The sequence below is a fragment of the Epargyreus clarus genome, unplaced genomic scaffold (assembly GCF_041222505.1).
Source record: "Epargyreus clarus isolate Ecla_fem2 unplaced genomic scaffold, WU_Ecla_fem_2.2 ptg000003l, whole genome shotgun sequence".
Classification (NCBI taxonomy): Eukaryota; Metazoa; Arthropoda; class Insecta; order Lepidoptera; family Hesperiidae; genus Epargyreus; species Epargyreus clarus.
Window position 1 is genome coordinate 3,090,233 of NW_027332211.1, and position 22,689 is coordinate 3,112,921.

At 36.2% G+C, this 22,689-nt stretch overlaps 1 protein-coding gene across 3 annotated transcripts in view; it reads left to right on the top strand.

Annotated features, from left to right (window-relative positions):
- The window catches only part of lft (Limb expression 1 family member lowfat), a 46,103-nt gene extending 27,576 nt beyond the window's left edge, over window positions 1-18,527 (top strand). For 2 of the 3 annotated variants that reach the window (XM_073083602.1, XM_073083591.1), the window contains exons 2-5: window positions 13,583-13,770; window positions 15,406-15,599; window positions 17,663-17,863; window positions 18,296-18,527. In XM_073083602.1, coding sequence (XP_072939703.1) covers window positions 13,583-13,770; window positions 15,406-15,599; window positions 17,663-17,863; window positions 18,296-18,467 — 755 coding nt within the window. In that variant the 3' untranslated portion in view covers window positions 18,468-18,527. The other variant, XM_073083612.1, reaches the window with a different exon arrangement.
- Window positions 18,528-22,689: the final 4,162 nt, after the last annotated feature.

Below are 22,689 nucleotides of genomic sequence, written 5' to 3' on the forward strand. Positions count from 1 at the left end.
TACCCGTAATATTTCGTCAATTTTTAGCGCTAGTATATTTTGATTTGAACGATGTAGAAAAAGAAAGAAACTTACTGGTATAATGTTAAAACGTCAGGGATAGCATTACAATTTGATTGAAATCAAAACCTAAGTACTTCATTGCAGTTTAAGGTTGACTACAGACGTCAATAGACAGCAATAAACATGTGGACTGTATGCTCGTTTGGTAATATGATTCATTAAAAAATCTATTTGCTGTCATTGTAAAAATGTGAATACCATACCTCTGTACTACAAGATCTGAACAACTTGAGAATCCTCTTATTTCCAAAGCACTTCATTCTTAAAAGTGTTAGTACTTACAAGATTGAAATACGCTTCAGATCTCCGGGCTATTAAATCTGAGCTTTTGTGAGCAGGCTCGGGGAGTATCCGTCGTAATCCACTTCCCGAGATACCGGGCTTAGTTAAAGACTTTTTATTTACGAGTTACACGTTGTAATGTAAATATAAAAAAATCTAGTGTCTTTCCGTAGTTTAACAAAATAATTTTCTAATAATGCTTTTATCAAATAGCAACATATTCGTCTTTTACGTCTTAAGACCTTCAATCACAAATAAGAACTAGATACACAATCCCATACAAAAATTAACTTCAAAAGTGGCGTTAAACGTGTTTATAAAATTCTAAGCGACAGAATCTGTAATTAATGCAAAATCAACCTTATCACTATTATTTAAAGGTGTTAAAAACTGCTTACCAAAAGCAATAAATTTTTACGACATAAGCTAGCTGTCATAAGCTATCACTTTGACAGGTTTGTGCACCCAAATGTCTATTTGGGTGCTCTTTTCGGCGCCCCGTTTTTTTGTCGCTGATTGTGTATCTAGTTCTTATTAGTGATCGAAGCTTAAGACTCTTCAAATGAAACTGTTTGTTTACCTGAATCTTGTAAGAGTGTGTCAATTTTTGAAAGGTATTTTTTTTAATTTTTGTCTCGTCTGAAAATCAATCTTCTTGACTTGGGAACAGGCGAGTCATAAATTCAGCAGACAGCAAAATAACATGAAATTTTTATCTTCATAATTAAGGAGCTGTGTTATGTGGAGGAAGTATATAGGTAGGATGTATGGATGTGAATGAAGCTATGAATGAAAGACTTTCAATTTTTGCCTATGATATCAGTGGGTGTGGTCACAATTGCCTATAAACCTAAATGATACCAATAAGAATATGATTCCTACATAAAGTCGATTTAATACTAACATGTCAACCTTTTAAAACTAGAAAACGAAAGCTTAATGTATTTATTATAAAACTGGAACAAATGCGCTCTGTGTAAAGTTGCAATAATTTTCAACACGAAACACAATATTACTTCGCAATACCTAATACTTATATCCATATCATAATATCCTGTATATATTCTGAAATATTGTAATTACATATTTCAGTGCGCGGTCGTTCATTAATTTCGGTAATATTTCAGGCGGCTTATAAATGTGTTCTGGAATTGTCAGATAAATCCCTCATAGGCATAATATTCGTAAATTGGTTCGCGTAAATTATTCGCGTTAAATAACTGAACCACAAAGTTAAACAAGCTCTATTTATAACCCAATAGTGAATATTTGGGCCCAAAAGAGTATTTTAATACTTTAAATACTTTAGACACACTTGTTTGAATAACTGAAAATATATAACCATAGAAATAAATGGAAAGTGTCTAACTTAATTAATCTATGCATGACAATCTGCGAATCGTTGTGTTAACCTGCAACGATATAATGAAATATTTTCTAAGTCTCTTATTTCACAGAGTTTTTAATATTTTTCAAAGACAATTCATCAATCGTCCTTCTAGCAACATTTCTGTTTCTGTTCTAGCATCCTTTTGGATATGTTTTAAATTTTTCCCTTTTGATCCACGGGAGCTCGAACTAACATTATTAATAATAAGTAAGATTATTCATATAACGTTCCAGATATTATATGAATTATTTTCCATTGTTTTATAGCCGTATCAATTTATGAATATATACTGAAAATATGATAGGGGATATTTTAATTTTATCTTAATTTTAGAGTGAAATTGAAGCAATTGAAGGGCAATCCAATGATGATAAATTAGTATTATTAATAAACATCTGTAACAAACTCAACAGTAGGTTTGATTGTTGGTTCAGTCATTTTTAGATTATAGGAAGAAAATGACCGTCCAGAGGCGTCCTAAAGATACAGTTAGGAGGAAAATATCCTTAAAGTGTTTTCAATTAAATTGATTATATTATAATCTGACCTACCGGCCTTTATTCTATTATTAACATGAACTTAAACCTTTAGCAGTACTTGTAGTTACTCATATTAATACATAAGTGTTTCTTACACAAAATAAATATATCGCGTGCAGGTAATATGGATGGCGTGTTTATTTCCTTTGTTAAGCCGGCTTTGCCAATCTCGACGAACTTTCATAAGCTCGCCCCTGTGAGCTTATTTATTACATGTTTTATTAATACCACTAGAATAATTGTTTCTACTTTACGTTAACGGTATTCAAATTATATGTAGTTAAGCAGTAATTTGAAAGATGCAAATGGGTACACTTCAGGAATATTTTCATTTCCGTTATACGTGCCTGTGTTGTGGGTAGTGAAAATGGTTTTACGTAGGCCTTGAGATATGATTATTATAACATAACTAATAACCTTTTTTTTGTTGACGAGGCGGAAACCTTCAAAAGGTACCCGACGCCATGAGAGTGACGCCGAGTTATGTGGGACTTTTACCGCACGGATCTTCAACGGAACACAACCGGAGTCCTCCGAACACGATACCCTTCTATCGGGTTCTGCCGTGGGGGGAGTGCAATTTACGATCCTCTCACATCCCCCTGGTAATTACAGCGATATGTGACCACACAAACCGCTGTCCTCCCCGGGGCCGCGTGCTGGAAGGTTTGAACTCCCACTCTTGCCGCCCGCAACCCTGGAAGCCCCTTTTAGTCGTCTCTTACGACAGGCAAGGGATACCATAGTTCTATTCTGGTCGCGGTAATACAGGGACAAACATAAATATACATATATAACATTTTGTATTCTAATAAAGAAGTTGCGTTATAAGTAACTTATAGTTACGTTGCAAAAATTATTAAATAAGAACATTCTTTGCGCAATATTTTCATAATGCAGTGGGTCCAAATTATTATCTTATTTTCTTTTAGAATCTAAAAATATTTTTGATGAAATACAGCATCCATCGTATAAATTCAGATACGTAACAATGGTTCAAAAACACGACAGAAATAGGTTGCAAACGTCGCGTCTGTTTTCTTACTAATATTTTCGTCTACCACAATTTCAAAGAAACACAGTTATAGATGCGACGTTTTCAAAGATAAACTTGTCTTTGGTTCCAATGGACTTTCAAACACGAGAATGTCTAAAGAAACTGTGTTTAAAAAAGAAGGAACTATTTACAAAGGTATTGTGGACACGAGTATCTGCAGCATCAGCTATTCTCGGAAAAACTACCCTTTCTCATTTCTCAGGTTTAGAAGCTTTACAAAGGAATAAAGCTTTCGTAACAAGACTTACCACAACCGGACTATCGTCGTTATTTTGTATTTTCATTTTGAACATGCTTTAGAAGGATAAAAGCGCAGGGTTTAAAATTTATAGGGATTTTTATAATTAAATTTTTAATCAAATTAAATATGCTACGTAGAAAAAGCGTGATTGCGTATCTACCAATACAGTTGCTGGAGTTAGGTTCTCTATATACCTAAGATTTAAATTAAAACCAGGATTGTATGGTGCAGATTAGTTCCTAATAATGTTAATAGCTTCAGACCTTGGCTTATAGAAAACTGTACTATAATGGTAGGAATTACTTCGCAATAATCCGCGACCAACATGAGTAATTGTTTATATTTTTAAAGCTGTAGTATACCTTCGTTTTACTTTATAATACATGCTCTCTTGGTGTATATTTTTACAATATGCATGTACACGCTTAAATCTGCTACGCCTAAGACATACTACTACTCCGTGGTACTGCTACATGCATGTGTGCATCATGTGGACATGATGTTCATCTAAAGGTGACTCAAAGGTGACTGACTGACATAGTGATCTATCAACGCACAGCTCATGCCACTGGACGGATCGGGCTGAAATTTGGCATGCAGGTACATGTTATGACGTAGGCATCCGCTAAGAAAGGATTTTGATCAATTGTACCCCCAAGGGGATAAAATAGGGGATGAAAATATTACTTCGTAAAGCGGGCGAAGCCGCGGGCAAAAGCTTGTTGATTGCATATACACAGAAAATGCAGTTGAAACATGATCTCAAGATTTACATTCAAGAAAATATAAATAAATGTCTCGATACTAAAATAATATTTATATTCTGAACTGAAATCTACACTTCTTACACTCACTTCTAGTTCGACTTCCGTGCTCGTTATCGCGCTAATTTAAATCAATTTGCGTAATAAATTAGTGTTGTATCGTTATTTATAGCGGCATTGGGAGATTTTAATCAGTTTTGCGTAAAACGGCGTCAACACATTCCCAGATACAAAGGCGATTAACCCGCGTGGGCGTTGCACGAAACTTAAGTCATTAGCGCAGTAGCACCCAACCTTCTGTGGAGAAAATGAGGAACTTTTTTTTATATAATATAAGAGTAGCAGACGAGCATGCAGTCCACCTGATGGTAAGTGGCTACTGCTGCTCATGGACATGTGTAATCAACCCCAGATAGGATTAGATATTCCTACCTGAGGTTGGCCACAGATGCGCGGCTACCCCTGAGGACTAAGCTGGAACGCCTCGGAAAAGTCTGTCTCCCTTGCCACACCCTTTAACCCGGAACACAGCAGCGCCTAGCATCGCTGTTATTAGGTAGAAATAGGTGTGGCGGTGGTGTCGCCGGAGTCGAACCACAAAGGGTTCTACCACCGTCAACTTCTTCAAATTATCCAAAATTGTTATTTAATTACCAGAGCTTACTTTCGACTGAGGAACTAAACTTGAATTGTAACTGTTTTCTAAGGAATGTGAAGTAATAAATAATTAATGATAGATATCATTCATAAATTATAAATTATATTAATATTATTTATTGAGATATTTCTAAACTTTACGACTCAGGTTTTACGAGTGGTCTGAAAATATACAAGCTGGATTAGCTATTAACCCTTGCCGTCACTAATCCATTAAATTGATAATCAAGGTACAACTGCAAGTGATTTGCTGTTTTGGAATTATACATATTTTTAAAATTTTATAAACTAAATGTTTTGGTGAATTTTTTGTTGCACAATTAATTATTAACCATGACCTCAAGATTTGAATATGATCTATCTGAATATAGGTACACACCTGCATTAAAATACCTTTTTACATCTGACTCATAATAATTATAATATTAATAATTATGTCTTGCTTAGTAAGTATATAAAGTAATAATTATAACGTACCTCAAATAATAATTGATCTTCATGCTTACTCTAAGTTGAGAACCACTGTGCAAGCTGATGCAAATCACGCTTAATATCTAATATTATGCCGGTACTAAATCACGCCTGGCAATAAAAGATTAATGACCAAATAATCAAATTAAAGTAGCTTACAACTCTATTGCTATTTTAATTATTAGTATGATAGCAACCGAAATTATATTATTTAAACGTAGAACCCTGCGGTTTCACTGCGGTATTTATACTTATCTTTCATGCTTAATTCCACTTTATTTTGAATGAAAAACATGTGTAGTTTTAAAGAAGAGTTTGCATATAAATAAGCTCAGTATAGGCAGCAATATGTGAAATGTTTAAAAATATAGTCTAACTGAATCCCAGAATTTAGACGTATTAAACGACACCTAACCTATACCTATGTTAAAATCGGTCAAGCCGTTTGAGCTGCAGTGCGTGAGACATATCTTATATATAAAATTTTCGTGTCACAATGTTAGTTACCGTACTCCTCCGAAATGGCATTACCGATTTTCACCAAATTTTATATGCATATTCAGTAGGTCTGAGAATTGGCTACTATCTATTTTTCGTACTAGTGATAAGAGTTGTTCACCTTATTTTTTTTATATGGCAACACAACGTTTGCCGGGTCAGCTAGTAACTATATATGCTTAGATATATACGCCCAAAAAACTTAACTCTCCCCAATCGAGAAAAATATTTTCGTCAGTCAAGAAATATCTAATCTAATCTGTAACGGTGTAAATATGTATTGCCGATTTTATCATAAAAAGAAACTATTTTCTGTTTTTATTTAAATATACGATACACGCCGAATACAGACAGTAATTATTAGTCTATGTGCGTGAAATGCGTATAGACATAATTGGAGAGAAAACCAATACCAACTTGGTTTACATTTATACAACATCTTTGCATAGTATGCGGCATACTGTTATAATAATATTATAAAAAAAATATTATGAATACCTAATAATAATATTATATAATTCATGAACTCATTTTAAAATTTAAATCAATCTCAACTTATATAAAACTAATCGTTCTCAACTTTTAAAGAATTTCTGCATAATATATCGAATCATCATCGTCAACCCATTATTGCTGCCACCACTGCTGGGCAGGAGTCTCCTCTCAGAATCAGTAGGATTAGGCCATTGTCTACCGCGCTGGCCAAGTGCATATTGGTAGACTTCACATACCATTGAGATATTTTTATAAATCTCTCAGGAATGCAAGTTTCCTTTAGCGTTTCAGCAAATTCTAATACGCACATAATTTCGAAAAATCAGAGGCTTGCCTGGGATTTAAACCTCGGACCCTTCGCTGACAATATACCAAATATCAATAACAAATTTCAACAAATATTCAAGTTATGTAATTAGTTCACATACGTGAGCAATCAAACCAATCAATGGAACGGAGATTGAATGTTTTTGTTCATTGAACGATTCACCTTTCAGAACGGAACCCGACTAATACGTGGTACTATTAGATTGGTCCTTGATTTGCGCAGAAAATCGACATTTAGATAAATGAAGAAACGTTTTAACTTAGCCAACAGGGAAAGCAATGCATCTGTGCCTTGAAGGAAGACTGTTCTACTTAAAGTTGGTTATAAACGTTCGTTGGTGACATTGGCGGTTTAAAATAAGCCTGCCTGATTACTGTTATATAAGTTAATAATAAAAGAATCATGTTTAAAGTCATGTTTATTTATAAATATTAAGTTTCTTGTGCCACATCAGATGTTGTCGAAAATTAGATGGGTGACCACTAGTGGCTAAATTTCATACGTACCTACGTGCTTTCGAAAGTACGTTATTTTTTTATTTTTATTTTATAATTTCGGAGTAGCAGACGAGCATACAGTCCACCTGATGGTAAGTGGCTACTGCCGCTCATGGACATCTGTAATTAACCAGATAGAATTAGATATTCCTACCTGAGGTCGGCCACAGATGCGCCGCTACCCCTGAGGACTAAGCTGGAACGCCTCGGAAAAGTCTGTCTCCCTTAACACACCCTTCAAACCGGAACACAGCAGCGCCTAACACTGCTGTTATTAGGTATATGTAGGTATGGCGGTGGTGCCACCGGAGTCGAACCACAGAAGGTTCTACCACCTTCAAAGTGGATATCATCGAACAGAAATCGTTAAACCCTATTGGAGGTCAAGTTAATCTAATCCATATCTTCTTTAGTCACTATTCCATAGCTCTAACGAGGTAGAATATACGTAATTGAGACGAAAAACCGTGTTCAGAAGTAAGATATAAAGAGGACTGGAAACTTGCAAAATACAGAAAGTAATACAAAACAGTTAAAGCGATTAATAAAGAGGAGATACGTGAATTTTCAGTCTCTGCAGATTCAATCTTGTTGTTCGTTCAACAACTCATTCACTATTCAGAGCGGAACTCGGTCAATACGTGCCCATTACGCTCTACCTCTGCGATTTATGCATCAACATTTATAGAATGAAGTTTTTTTTAATAAATCAACTATTGATTCTTAAACAAATCAGCACATAAAACAAACAAACATCAGTATAATATAAAACAAACAAAATCAAATTGCAATTTTTACGCTAAAGGTGAGAAGTACTAAAAGTTAGTACTTATCATGAGTACTTAACGTGTCTATAAGTAAAGTTTATACACATTACAATAAATTGTTTTATTTTGTAATTTCAATCTGGCTAATAAGTATATATCTGCAGCGTCTACATGTCTAAAAGAAAATAATACAACATGAAAAAATAACATGTAATATAAATTATGTAGAAAATATTCAGAAATAATATTTTGAAATCTTTTTAGAAGCTAATGTTTGCAAAGTCTCTTCAAATCCATTATCTTTCCAAAATTAGCCCGTACCCAAACAGAATGAAAAATAAAACATTTTTAATGTTTTTATACCACACAGCTCACATGTTGTATATTTGAAATCCACAAATTGTATATTGAAATCAAAGATTAAAGAACCTTATTTACATATTTCTAAAAATATACATATTCGTAAATTAATATTATTTTTAGTTATTTTTTTATTACTTTTATTAATTTAGTTTAAGTTATTATAATATATTAAATAATTTTAATATTTTGTTCATACTCGTAACTATATAGTAAATATATAGAACTTGTATTGTGAACCAAAGTGCTAGTACGTGAAATTCAGCTATTGAGACGGATAATGGCTCGTTTACTATTCTGATCGGATTTCGGTCAGATCGTGCGCCATTTACGATGTCTCTCTGATTTGTGCATTTAAGTGGAGTGAGTGCCCATTCGCTTAAATTCTGCTTGAAAACGTTAATATATAATAACGCTTTTTACAAGCTTTTCTTAAAGTGCTTTGTTAGTTTATACCTGTATATCTTGCAGCTGAATTTTAAAACATTTAAGCGCAATTGATGGAGCTTTTTCCATACACGTGTGAATTTGATGGCTATGTATACTTTTTAAATAAGTTTCTATTTCAACTTCTTATAATGTATCCTAAAAATTCAAGCTTCTAGCCTGACATAGAACGAAGTTGAAGGGGGTCGAAAATGGCCCGAATTGCTTTGAAAAAAGAATGCTACGGCCGTGCCGCTTTTTTATTTTTTTTGTTCGACTTGCGGAGGCACTGCCGTGCCTCCAGATAAAAATAAAACTCAATAATGTTTGATTAGTTTCATAATTTTTTCTAAGTTTGATATAGTGGACCTACCTATTATTTTTATGCACCTCTGTGATTTGGGTTGAAGTGAAAGTATTTTTTGAGAGCTTCACTATAAATTTATTATTTCATACTTGAATTCTGTGTTATGGGTGACATTCACATACACATACAAAGGCGAGGACATAAACATCCAGGCACAATGCAGAAGTTTGACCGATCGAGTCCGATGTCCTCTACACGTCAGTCCCATATGGTGATCAATACGTCAAGCCTATCCTAATTTTAGCAATGTAGATATATCGAAAAGAGTCACAACTTTTGTTTCTTATAGTACTGCTATGTTCATATTCATAGTATATTCATAGTCTTATTAGCTGCCCTGTTGGAACATTTCATATGGTAGTCTTAGTTCAGGAAGGATAAGTTTCGAATGTAATGTTTAGTTTGTATACCATTTACATCCATTTTTTATAATATAGAAGATGCCAATCAGCATATAGTCCACCTGACGGTAAGTGGCTAATGCATCAACATGCGTAATAAACTTCAGGTAAAATAAGAGCGGCAGTCGCAGTAATCAGCAGCAGTGATAGCCTAGTGGTTAAGAAACGCGGCCTCTCGATTGAGGGGTCCGAGGTTCAAATCCCAGGCACGCACCTTTGATTTTCAAATTTATGTGCGTATTAGAAATTAATTATCACTTGCTTAAACGGTGAAGGAAAACATCGTGAGGAAACCTGCATACCTGAGAGATTTATAAAAAATCTTAAAGGTATGTGAAGTCTACCAATACGCACTTGGCCAGCGCGGTGGACTATGGCCTAATCCTTCTCATTCTGAGAGGAGACCCGTGCCCAGCAGTGGGACAGTAATGGGTTGATGATGATGATGATGATGAAAATAAGAGTCCTACTCTGAGATCGACCTCAAAGGTTGTGCTAATCCTGAGGTTTAACCTGGAACGCCTCTGAAAAATGTGTCTTACCCTTACCACACCAAAGCAGAACAGAGTACCGCTTAACACTGCTGTTATTAGGTAGAAATAGATGTCGCGTGGTGCTGCCGGAGTCGAACCATAAAGGGTTCTACCACCTTCAATACGCGCTATTAGGCCATAATACAACATTTTTCTACAATATTTTCAACGTCTACGTTCATACTAGAGATATTAGCGGAGATCGCAGACCGTGTGACTGTCGACACAATAGTAACGGGCGAAGCTAATATAATATGTTTCTCTTTAATCTTCTTCAGTGTGGGAAACTTTTATTAAGAAAGATGGTCTTTTATTACAATTCTCACGTATTAAATTGAATTTCTTTACAGTACACTTGACTAAGTGCAATTCTAGCTCACGATAAATTAACGGTAATAAAATGACATTGATTTGTGCTCATGTGTGGAATTAAAAATAGGGCTTGGTCCTTTTTCTATGACAATTTATTTGTTCAAAGTACCTTTCAAATAAGTTTTAGTAACGTTTTGTTTTTTGTATTCTTGTAAGAAAACCCTTTCATTTCATACGCAAATCATAAAGGTTCATAAAATATAATCCGTCATCATTGTGAACGCCATCATGGGGCGTCCGCCATTTTGTGTTTAGAATTACGATATTAAACTACAACACAATGTCTTCTAAACCAAACATGTATAGAAAATTTCAACTCAATCAGTGGAGGATAATTAACTAGTATAAAATCTAGTTGCATGATTTAACCTTCACATAATAGGTACATTTGAACTAATAAAACACATTAAATAAAAATTGAAATAAAAATGGTCCTAACGATTATGCTCAAGGACGAATAGCGATCAATATTTCTACGTGATAATTGCAGCGCGTCAATTATTGACACTTACTATGCTCAAAAATATATTTAATCTAAGATCAAGTCTTAAAAGTATTGCATAATCATACCTAATCAAAGCAAACCAGCTTCGCTAACAATATTGCGGCAACAATGTAGGTTTCGCAAAACTACAAAGTAAAACCTTTTGCAATTACAACATCGCAGTACGGATTGGAAGATAACTTCTCTGATAGCCTATTTGGCTCGAATACTGACGTGAGCTCGAGACGAATGGCGTGAGATTCGCTAACTAGCTATGTTTTCTATAAGATATTATCGCTCAGAATTCTAATGACTAAGCAAGCCGCGAAAATAGTGTCATAATGTTAATTTTAGCGATAACTCCGCGCGATAGACACGAAAATGTGTTTATATTTATGTGTACGTTTGTATTCATTAGCTTTTATTATTTGGGAGCTATGTTTTGTGGTGTACAACTTTCAGATTTAAGCAAAACTATTTTATTTTTTTATCTTTGCGTCCTGAATTTCTTGTTAAAATCTGTTCGCGGCTCAGAAGACTACATAACAAACATAATTGAAACTTGGTTTTAGTTTTGTGTACCGCATAAAAAGCACATGTGCATCAAACATGTCACTTCATAAATCTTATATATAAAAATTCTCGTGTCACAATGTTAGTACCATACTCCTCCGAAATGGCTTTACCGATTTTCACCAAATTTTATATGCATATTCAGTGGGTCTGAAACGGCTACTATCTATTTTTCATACCCTTAAGTTGTTCACCTTTAACATTTAAAAACGGGTAAGCTAGTACAGAGATAAATAAAGACAATTTCTAGATTACTGACGTAATAAAAACAACATATGACAACAAATCGACTTGCAAAATGAAAAAGTCAGCAAAGGGAGGAATACAAAAGAACTAATCAAACGTTCAGAGCTGACGACCTATTTGATTCGAACTGCTTGCATTGTGGTGATGGTCTTAACTCTGCAGCAATATTTATGATATATGAAGGAAATTAGGATAGAGTTAGCGTCGTTTATATCTACGCACAATATACGTGTCAGACACGGGACGTGTCAGACATTTTGTCTCTTTATATACACAAAGAGAGAGTTCCAGATATCAGTACTTATCTTTTTCCCTTTTGCACTTAACCATTATTTTCTTGTTTTTGGTAACATCTGACGAGTTTTAGTGTTGTTAATAAAATCTCAAAATTTCTATAAGGTTTTCGAATTTACACCATAACGGAAAAGTATATGATAGTCAAAGGAATTACTAAAAAAGGTTGTAATTTTCAACGTAATAAATATTCAGTGATATGTGATAGGTAGTTTGAGCTGTATAATAAAGTTTTACAGTCGTGCCACTGACGTGTTATTACCGTAACGTGTCGTTAAATTGATTCCGCCACGCGAGTTCGTAAATTCATTGCCAGAATATAAATGAACGTTTAAACATAAAATTTCGCATTTTTATTTTTCTCTACAAACTTGTCACGTTTTCGTACATTTAAAGCATGATCAATTTTTGATGGATGCATTTTGTGAATACCATGCTCGACAATGGATATTTTATTTTATTTTATTTTAAATTTAAAACAATTCATTCGTACACACCTACGCAATTGTACATACAATAAAAAAGGAACGGTCTATGATATTAAAATAAACAATTCTGAGTGCATAGATTTTTAACATATAAAAAAATAGACATGAATATTAAAACATATATCATTGAAGTAACGAACGACCATGAAATATCCTTAATGATGAAACACTGCATTGAAAGCACCTAGTTACTTCAACCGAAGACTATTAAAATCGATCACAGATGCATTTACATATACCGTCGAGAACTCAGTTGGATATGCTCAATACTTTAAAACCAGAACATAATAGCACTGAAGAAATAATTATCTTCATCGGGTGAAGTATATGTATATACATTTCCTAAATTCAGCATCATCAGTTACTTTACAACATCCTTCAGATCGGCTCATAATAAACGTATACTTCTGTATTTTTCGTTTAACTTGATATTCTCGTAAGGATTTCAAACGAACTCTCTTTTCGACACTTGAATAGGTAGAGTCCTAAAGTAATATAATAATACAGAAATAACATCCTAATGAGGCGGTTCGCTTATGAAATTGGTTGGATTTAAAATGATTATATTTTTAGGACCGGCTCGTATTATTGAAACGGAATTATTCATTCTCAATTTAAAAGCTAAAGCCACCCGAACATGAGCGTCCCAAAGTAATAAATTACCCAAAATTACAATATGAAAGCGAAAACATTTTTAATACAAGCAGGTATATCTGTATTTTATTTCATCTACTTATAGGTTATTCTAATTATTAACTACACACTAATATACACAATAGTATACAAAACCCATTACATATTACTCATACGCAACTTGAACTACGGCATTTAGAATGACAACTAAACTTAACTGAAAACAAAATTAAATAAATCATTAAATAATGTCTAAAATATCTTTAAAACTTTCATATAAACAAATGTATAAAGATAATAATTTAATAAAACTAAATATATGACGCTTATAAAAATGTATTTTTATATTTGTTTAGCGGACGGCGTGCTCTCCACCGTGAACGTGGTGGAGGCTCTGCAGGAGTTCTGGCAGGTGAAGGCGTCACGGAACGGCGGCGCGGCGGGCGGCGGCGCGCTCGTCATCTACGAGTCCGTGCCCGCAGCGCACCCGCCCTACGTGTGCTACGTCACGCTGCCGGGCGGCGCGTGCTTCGGCAGTTTTCAGGTAACATATCACTTAGCCACTTAATTTTATGTGTTTATTAAATCTACAAGTCCGTGCCGCAGCGCACCCGCCCTACGTGTGCTACGTCACGCTGCCGGGCGGCGCGTGCTTCGGCAGTTTTCAGGTAACACTTTGCACATTGCTTCAAATTATTTTGCGTTATAAATAAGATCGGAATCCATTTGATTATAAACGGCCAGTACATCTACGAGTCCGTGCCCGCAGCGCACCTGCGCTACGTGTGTTACGTCACGCTGCCGGGCGGCGCGTGCTTCGGCAGTTTTCAGGTAACACTGCACTTTGCTGCGGATTTTACGTAGGAAATAAATGTGTAGTCTACTTGATTTAAATTGGTAATTACATCTACGAGTCCGTGCCCGCAGCGCACCCGCCCTACGTGTGCTACATCACGCTGCCGGGCGGCGCGTGCTTCGGCAGTTTTCAGGTAACACTGCACTTTGCTTCAGTTTCATCTTAGATACTATGTTACGCTTACAGACAATTCATGCTATGTCAGTTTTAACGTAGCATATAAGGCGTTCCTACGGCTTTGCGTTTTGGTGCAGCGTCATGCTGCCAAGAGGCACGTGTTACAACATTTATCAACTTACATTGCAAGTTGCTACGGCATTTTCATAGATGCTACGTCAGGAATTCACAAAGTAGTCGACAGTTTTTAGGTAACTTTTTCAACACTAGTAAACTTTTTTTTGCTTCACATTATGTTAGCGCGTGATCTGTACTTTGAACGAGTTTAAGTTACTCTTTTAAAATTACTAGCTTTTATTTTAAACACATTTAATATTAAGCGGTCACTTACATCTAAGGACGTGGTCGTTAACTACGAGTCCGCACCGGAGATACCCTTCCTATGTACCCTTTACTAACTCCAACCGCGACCTAATGGACGCCATCTAGAAATACGATGTATATGGATGTTGGATACGGACCCGAATGACAGCTTTAGGAATTCTATGAAATTTAAAGCATATCGTAACATCTGAGTTCCAGCGTAGCACCTGCTGCTACAGCGCGCTTTGCATTTTAAGCGAACATTTATTTATTCTGTTACATACTGATATTCTATGATTGATGACCATTTTTGTAACTCACATCTATAAATTTTACGTATCTATTTTTCTAGAATTGTTAACGTTTACTTATAGTAATAGCATCATTAGTAATCGATTTAAGTAAGGCACCTATATAGGCGATTAGAAGGGTCCAAGAGCGGTAATGATAATCCAGTGGTTAAAATTGGACTACTTAAAAAAGGGACGTTGTTTAAACGCAAGCATGTAGTCGTAATTGTCAGAAGCAGTAGTATAGCTAATGGTAATCAAAATCTAATACGCACATATTACAATGTGATTATCATTAGCTATAGCGTTTAGGGATAACATAGTCTGAAAGATGTTTAAAATATAAAAGGCTCAAACACATAGGAAGTCTACCAGTACGCACTTGACCAGCGCGATGGATTTTCTACTAACCCATCTCATTCTGAAAGGAGACTTGTGCTCAATAGTGAGTCGATAATTGGTTGACGAAGACGATGAGTTTCACTAGTTTACAATACCGATAATTGAATTAATTCGTCGATAAGTTAAATAAGGTTTAATTATTTTTGTCCAGAATTGTCCCACAAAGGCGGAGGCGCGGCGCAGCGCAGCCAAGATAGCTCTGATGAACAGTGTGTTCAACGAGCACGAGTCCCGGCGCATATCGGAGCACTTCATCGAGAAGGCAGTGGCGGAGGCGCGGGCCTCCTTCGCCGGGGACGCGGCCTCGCACCACCAGGATCCCAGCGCTGGGATAGCGGCGTTCAGGTAAGGATTGGAAGCTCCGAAATACAAAGTTTTTGCGTGATAATCACAAAGAACCCTTCGTGATACGAATCCTCTGATACTACTGCCTGATACCTGCTTCTTGTAAAAGCAGATTAAATATTGCTACAGTCTGGTTTACAGGTTGTGGTTTAAAGAAACACAGAGACGTTGACTTATTGTTAGGTAATAAATATTAATTTGTGCCTGAACTCATGTAGAACAATAACGGAAATCTAATGTTTATGTATTTCATAAAGAAAGGTTTGTTGTTATTACTCGTGTGTATAGTCTACACATAAATAAATCTGTGATTCTCAAAGAAGGTATAAATATTTCGCACAGTACGTAAGAATTTTATCTATGTAGCAGTACATAAATATATCACTATACGAATGTAGATGAAATTGAAATCTGGAACCACCTGAAATCAAAGCCTCAAGAAATATCTACGCAGCTATTTCGTAAATCTAGTTCATCTCCATTTATCGCGTCTCCACGTTAGCGCGATCACTTGAGACGTGGAACTCGTCGGCGTCTGATCGGATATACACGATTTGATAGATTTGTTTACCTTCAGCGTGATACGTGATCGGTAACTGCAAACTATGCGCGGTGAATAATGAGTAGGTTTAGCTTTTTACTGACAAGTTAAGTTTTGTACCGACAAACATATAAAATTGTAATTGATTAATCAAAATTGATACGAATCAAAGTTAACAAAAAATATAAAGGACCGCACTTAAGCAACTTTAAAAGCCAAATGAGTGTGTAAAGATTATTACTACGTAAATTACTATTTTAATTAAAAATACATATGGTGTGGTGTTACTCCAGCTCCCCTTTTAATATTTTCTAATATGGATAGAAATTTCGTTGTTTAAAACATACAAATTATTTATACGTACTGTTTCTTGGCTGCTTAATCGAAGCCTACGCTCAATAAATACTATGCAGCCATTTCATAAATCTAGTTCATCTCCGTTTATCGCGTCTCCACGTTAGCGCGATTATTTGATAATAAGTAGGTTTAGCTACATTTTGTACCGAGAAGCCTATAAAACTGTATTGATAATCGAATTTGTTAATAATAAAAAAATAATTAATAAATGTAAGTTCATAAACGACCGCATAAGTAACTCTAAAAGCTATATGTATGTGTAAAGTTTATTACTAAGTAAATTAATTACCATTTTAATGAAAAATACACACGGTGTGAGCTTACACTATGTGTATTTTTCATTAAAATGGTAATTTACATAGTAATGGTATAGTAATGGTATTTTTCACCAGCTCCACTATTAAGAATTTAAATCCTTTATAAATAACCTCTATGTTAATTGAAATCGAAATTTATTGATTTTAACCTTTTTAAAAGAGACTAATTATTCACCCGCACAGAGTTTCTTGGGCCGCACCTTCTAAAGTGGGTAGTAGTATATTTTTGACGATCAAAAACAATAGTTTAATTAAATTTTTATCGTTACCGTCGTTATTTTTAGTCCAAACTTTGATAAAGTTATGGAGTTCAGCTCTCTGATCAAAGACATCCGAAATAAGATCCCTCCAAAAGAGAAGAGATAATATTAGACTTATTACTAAATTCACTGTTAAATTAAATAAAAATGGGTAGGTAAGTTTCGAATCAACAACAATAACAATATACCTAAATCCATAGATTAGTAAAGATTATTCACTCCTAACAAGAAATTGTAACCAGTTTTGACAATTGAAATTGTCACTGTCTATTTTCGTGTTTGAAAAATTGTAGTATAAAAGATGTAGTTTTTAGATTATTTACGAATGAAACGATATTTCTCCGCACTTTTTCTTCGATTGCGTGTTTTTGCACCACTATACTGCGCATGTCTGTATTGTTCCGCGTAAATCACACCATGACAGCCATTAAATGGCTGACATAATTGTCAACCATTTAAGCCATTTAATGGCTTCCTTCAATTACAAGGCGGTGAGATATCTATAATTGTCTATGCCTAAACCTTAAAATCTTAAAAGAGCTTCGCGAAGAAATTGCCATTATGTTATATGGTTATTTTTTATCCCAGATTCATGCTGGAAGCGAACAAGGGCCGGACGATGCTGGAGTTCCAGGAGCTGATGACGGTGTTCCAGCTGTTGCACTGGAACGGGTCGTTGCGGGCGATGCGCGAGCGGCAGTGCTCCCGCCAGGAGGTGGTCGCGCACTACTCCGCGCGGGCTCTCGACGACGCGATGCGCGAACAGATGGCACGCGAGTGGGCTTCCAGGTAGATGCAACGATATGTCGAAAGTTCGATAATATTGTCCCCAATATAATAGTGAACAGTCGCCTATACGATATTATCATATCGAAAAATATTGAAATATCAATATGGAAGTTTTTAGTATTTTATACAAAAAATGGCGAAGAAAATACCTTATAAGTTTTGAACCTTGCTAGCGAAAAAAAAACAATAATAAATCTAGTTATCGATGTGACTATAGATATTTATATCGATGTTTATATCTATAGTCACATCGATAATTAACAAAGAGGTTAGGTTGGTTGATCAAAAACAGGTCGCCAAAATAAACTTTAAACTTTGTCGGCTTAAAAACAAAGATTTACCGTTAATTTCGCGTGAAAATTTCAATAGTATCAGTATATAATTATTGTAGTTGTTTTCAAAAATATTTTTAAAACTTGCATCTACCCCCAGGGAAAGAGAAGCGGCTGCGACCGGCGGCGGGGTGATCAGGACAGAGCTGGCTCGAGCCGAGCGGGAGCTCCGCGCCGCGCGGGTCGCCGCCCGGGAGCTGCGGTTCCCGAAGGAGAAGCGCGACATCCTGCTGCTCGCCGCGCGCCTCGCCCCGCCCCAGCAGCAACAGTGATCTCACCGCCCGACGACACACTAACACTTGTTATTTAAGTATAGTTTTATAGTGTAAGAACACTCGTGTTTCATTTTGTTCCCTACTCTCGTAACGTCAATAAATTACCGTCTCTAAAAATAAGAAAAGAAAATTAGTTTTAAAAAGTCGACGGGGTGTATAAGCTGTATGACTCCTTATGGACAACAAAACAACAACACTATACAAGTTTAAAATTATGAAATTTGAACATTCTCTTTCTCTTTAGGATAAAATAGAATTAAATAATCATTTATGCATGGTAAATAAAAAATAACATTTTATATTTATTCCAACAGAATTCTTAGATAAGTTAATATGTCTGTCACGCAGAGTTTCCGGGTTATAACAACTCCGGCCAGACATACCTAGGTCTAAATCATGTTTTGAGATACATGCTTTTGGTTTAAATGGGGTGTTTGTAGATGCATAGAACCCTCAATATTTTGAATCCTAGTGTAAAGCTACCGCTCCGCGAGTCGCGCCCGGTAGCTGCAGTTTTCGAAGGAGAAGCGCTGCTGCTCGCCGCGCGCCTCGCCCGCCCCAGAAGCAACAATGATCTCACCGCCCGACGACACACTAACACATTATTATTTAAGTAGGATCGCCTTGGACCGGCTTTATTCCTCTGAAACATTTTTTCCCATTGGATAGACTGATCAGAGGCGACGTTGCGTTCATTCTATTAAGTAGATCTTAAACTGCAATAAAACTGCGGCTAAAACGCTCGAAAATGCAAATGTTTTGTTTTTATTTTCCACTTTAGACAAGCTTAAGTACAAGCGAAGTCCTAATTAGCCCAGTCTTTAATCTTCCCAGAACATTCTTACAACTGAGACGAACCGTAAAGCAAGTAATAGCCGCTTTAAAGCTTTGGCAGCGAGCGCTTACCTTTTTCATTGAAATAGCAGAGCAAATAGGGGTCGGCAAGTGAAACGGTCTGTTCCACTTTGTACACCTGGATAAGATACAAGTGATAAAATTCAGGTGTATCATACCGTCCCAGTCCAAGAGAAACCGTCCTAGAGATCCAGCCTTTGTTTCCGGCATAAATTTGAAGGAAATACCCATTTTTTCTAACACAAAACAAAATGAGGATACGGATCGGTTTTAGCCGCCTTCGCGCGCGGACTCGAAATAGCCGCCGATTCATGCGGTTACGGAAGGGCCCGCAAACTGAGAGGAACACGACAAGACATAACTAAACTACCCTTATGCTGTGGAGGCGCGTCCACTTACGGAGGTGGCTGAAAAACGCTCCATGAGTTAATGAATCCCATTGTATCCTTTGATTACCTGTGAAATTATAGACGTCAACAAAATTGTTAAATGTGTCGATCATAATCATCCAGGTGACAAAGTGGAATCAACCAGTGAAATACATAGTTTAGTGGCAAGCGCTTCCAGTATTTTCATAGTAGAGAGGTAGCTGAAGTGTGGACGTGCAGTCTATATTGCTAAGTGGTCACTTCTATAATAGTCACATAACTACTCAAATAGGTTATTAAAGCTACTTAAGATCTAAGTCTATAGGTTTTTTATTAGATTGAAGTAGTAAACGAGCATGCAGTCATGAGCATGCAGTCATGAGACTTCACTTGATACCAGTTATCAAGTGAAGTCATTTTCACTTAAGTGACCTACCACCAGGATGACACCAGTGGTAATATGAAGGTGGTAGAAGCCTTTGTGGTTCGACTCCGGCGGCACCACCGCCACACCTATTTCTGCCTAATAAGAGCAGTGTTAGGCGCTGCTGTGTTCCGTTTTGAAGGGTGTGGTAAGGGAAACATACTTTTCTGAGGCGTTCCAGCTTAGTCCTCAGAGGTAGCGGCGCATCTGCGGCCGACCTCAGGTAGGAATATCTAATCCGGCATCCGGGGTAGATATTAGAAAAAAAAACAAAAAAACTTAACTGAAGAGGCGGTAATAAATTTAGCGATCTTGTTAATTGTAATCCAAACCAAGAACAAAGATTCAAACCTCATCTATTCAGAATTGATTCATACAGAACACTTTGAACGTGAACAGTTCACGACCGCTGTAGGTGTTTCGCTATGAAGAAGAAGGGGCGAAATAAACTTTTCATGTTTTAAAAAGTTATTTGTTTTCCTTTTCTAGTTTAGTAAGTTCAAGACTCATTATTGAAGTAATAACTCAAGTTTTGAAAGTTTTGAGTACTTTGGTAAACTTTTCAAGTACTTCTAAGACAAGTACTTTAGAAGTTTAGAAAATGTTGAAACGCAAAATCACCTCAAAACTATTAAAACTGTTTATCACTACATAAATAATCGTTAAAACAGTAGGCATTACACGTAGTACAGTTCTCGTCATACGGGTCCGGATTCGATCCTCGGTAGAGTCTGAATTTTAAAATACATATAACAGAAGTAGCAAATGTGCATGCTACCTGTTGGTAAGTGGCAACTGCCGTCCATGGAAAATTCATATCTGTAATCAACCATACTCTTACCATACTCTTTAAACCAGAACATGAATCTCTTACCATACTCTCTAAACCAGACCACATTCGTACTAACGTTCAAAAGCAGAAATAGGAGTGGTGGTAGGGTTTCGAAGTCCAAGCACAGAGAAAATATTCTATTCAATAAATAAAGAGATAAAGGCTGAAAAATTCTCTGCAAAAAGCGCCATCGCCTTATAGCATTACGACACAGTATCCTCTTCTACTATATACTCGTAGGTGCTACATCCACTTCCAAGGGCAATACTAACATTTCGTAGCACCAGATAACATAAAGTTAAAACCATAAACTCGAGAATAAAGCATTATATAAACATTTCAAAGATCAATATCTGTTCCAATATCTGTTTTTAAAAGCCATTACCAGTTTGAAATCGGGCCACTTGTAATGGTCCATCGAATCGCAATCGATTTGTTTGCACGCTCGCAATGGGAAATGGAGGGTGAGCGTGGATCACAGCCCGGGGCTGCGGAAATGTCGTAGCCCTTATTAGAGGAATTAACGCTGGGCCTTTTCACATGGCGCTAAAAACGGCAATATAGCAAAAACCTAGCATACGTATATAAATATACTTCCTTTGATTCTATCTCCAACACATTACTCACACAAACAGACACTAAAACATAGATAAAACGGCACACAAGCGAATAAAAACACCCATGCATGCACGCGCTTACAATCACATGCACACACAAAAATATACAAATGTACCTATATCTGTTTTAACGCCTATTTAAAAAAGCCTTGGTTCATCAAATCGCAATCGACTTGTTTGCACGCTCGCAATGGGACATGGAGGGTGAGCGTGGATCACAGCCCGGGGCGGCGGAAATGTCGTAGCTCCTATTAGAGCAATTAACACTGGGCGCTTTTCACATGACGCTATAAATGACAATATAACAAAAAACTTCATAGAATCATACTACCTTTCACTGTTTCACATCACATCACATACAGAAGAACACACGCGTGCACATAGGACGTGCACATACACACGACGATTAACTATTGTTCGACCAGGGAAGTATCACCGCTATGACTTACATTTGGAGTGAATATCTTAGTCCCCAGGAGTAGCAACGTATTTTAATCAGCTTCAGGTAGAACCCCGATTATATATGAAGTAGGTTCATCAGATGAAATGCATGCTCGGTTGCTACTTTAATAATGTTAAAAAAACACACTTGCAAACATAAACCCTACCTATATCAGTGTATGTCGTATGTATGTCGTACATTGACCAAATATTATGAGTATTCACATAACCAACCCTACTGATCGACTCTGTATCAGGTGATGTTTAAAAGATCAGAGCTTACTCACGCCGTTTGATTACCTATTATCCGCTCCATTTGAATCCACCCTTAACGACGTAATGGGTAGAATCTCTGATTTTCCGTTCAGATTTCCATATTGGATTATTGTCGTGCACTATCCTTGGTATTAACTTAATCCGCAATTAGGTTAATGGAAAAATATTCGTTTGGGTCGTTTAAATATTCTGTTTAAGGCTTTATAATCGTATCTAGAGACATCGCACATATGTTTTCAGTCAAAAACATATTTTCTATACAATATTTTGACAAGCACGACCCGTGTCTGCGTGGTCTTTTTTATAATTTAAAAGTAGCAGACGATCATACAGGCCACCTCATGGTAAGTGGCAACTGCAGCCCATGGACATCTGTAATCAACCCCTGATAAGATTTGATTCATAC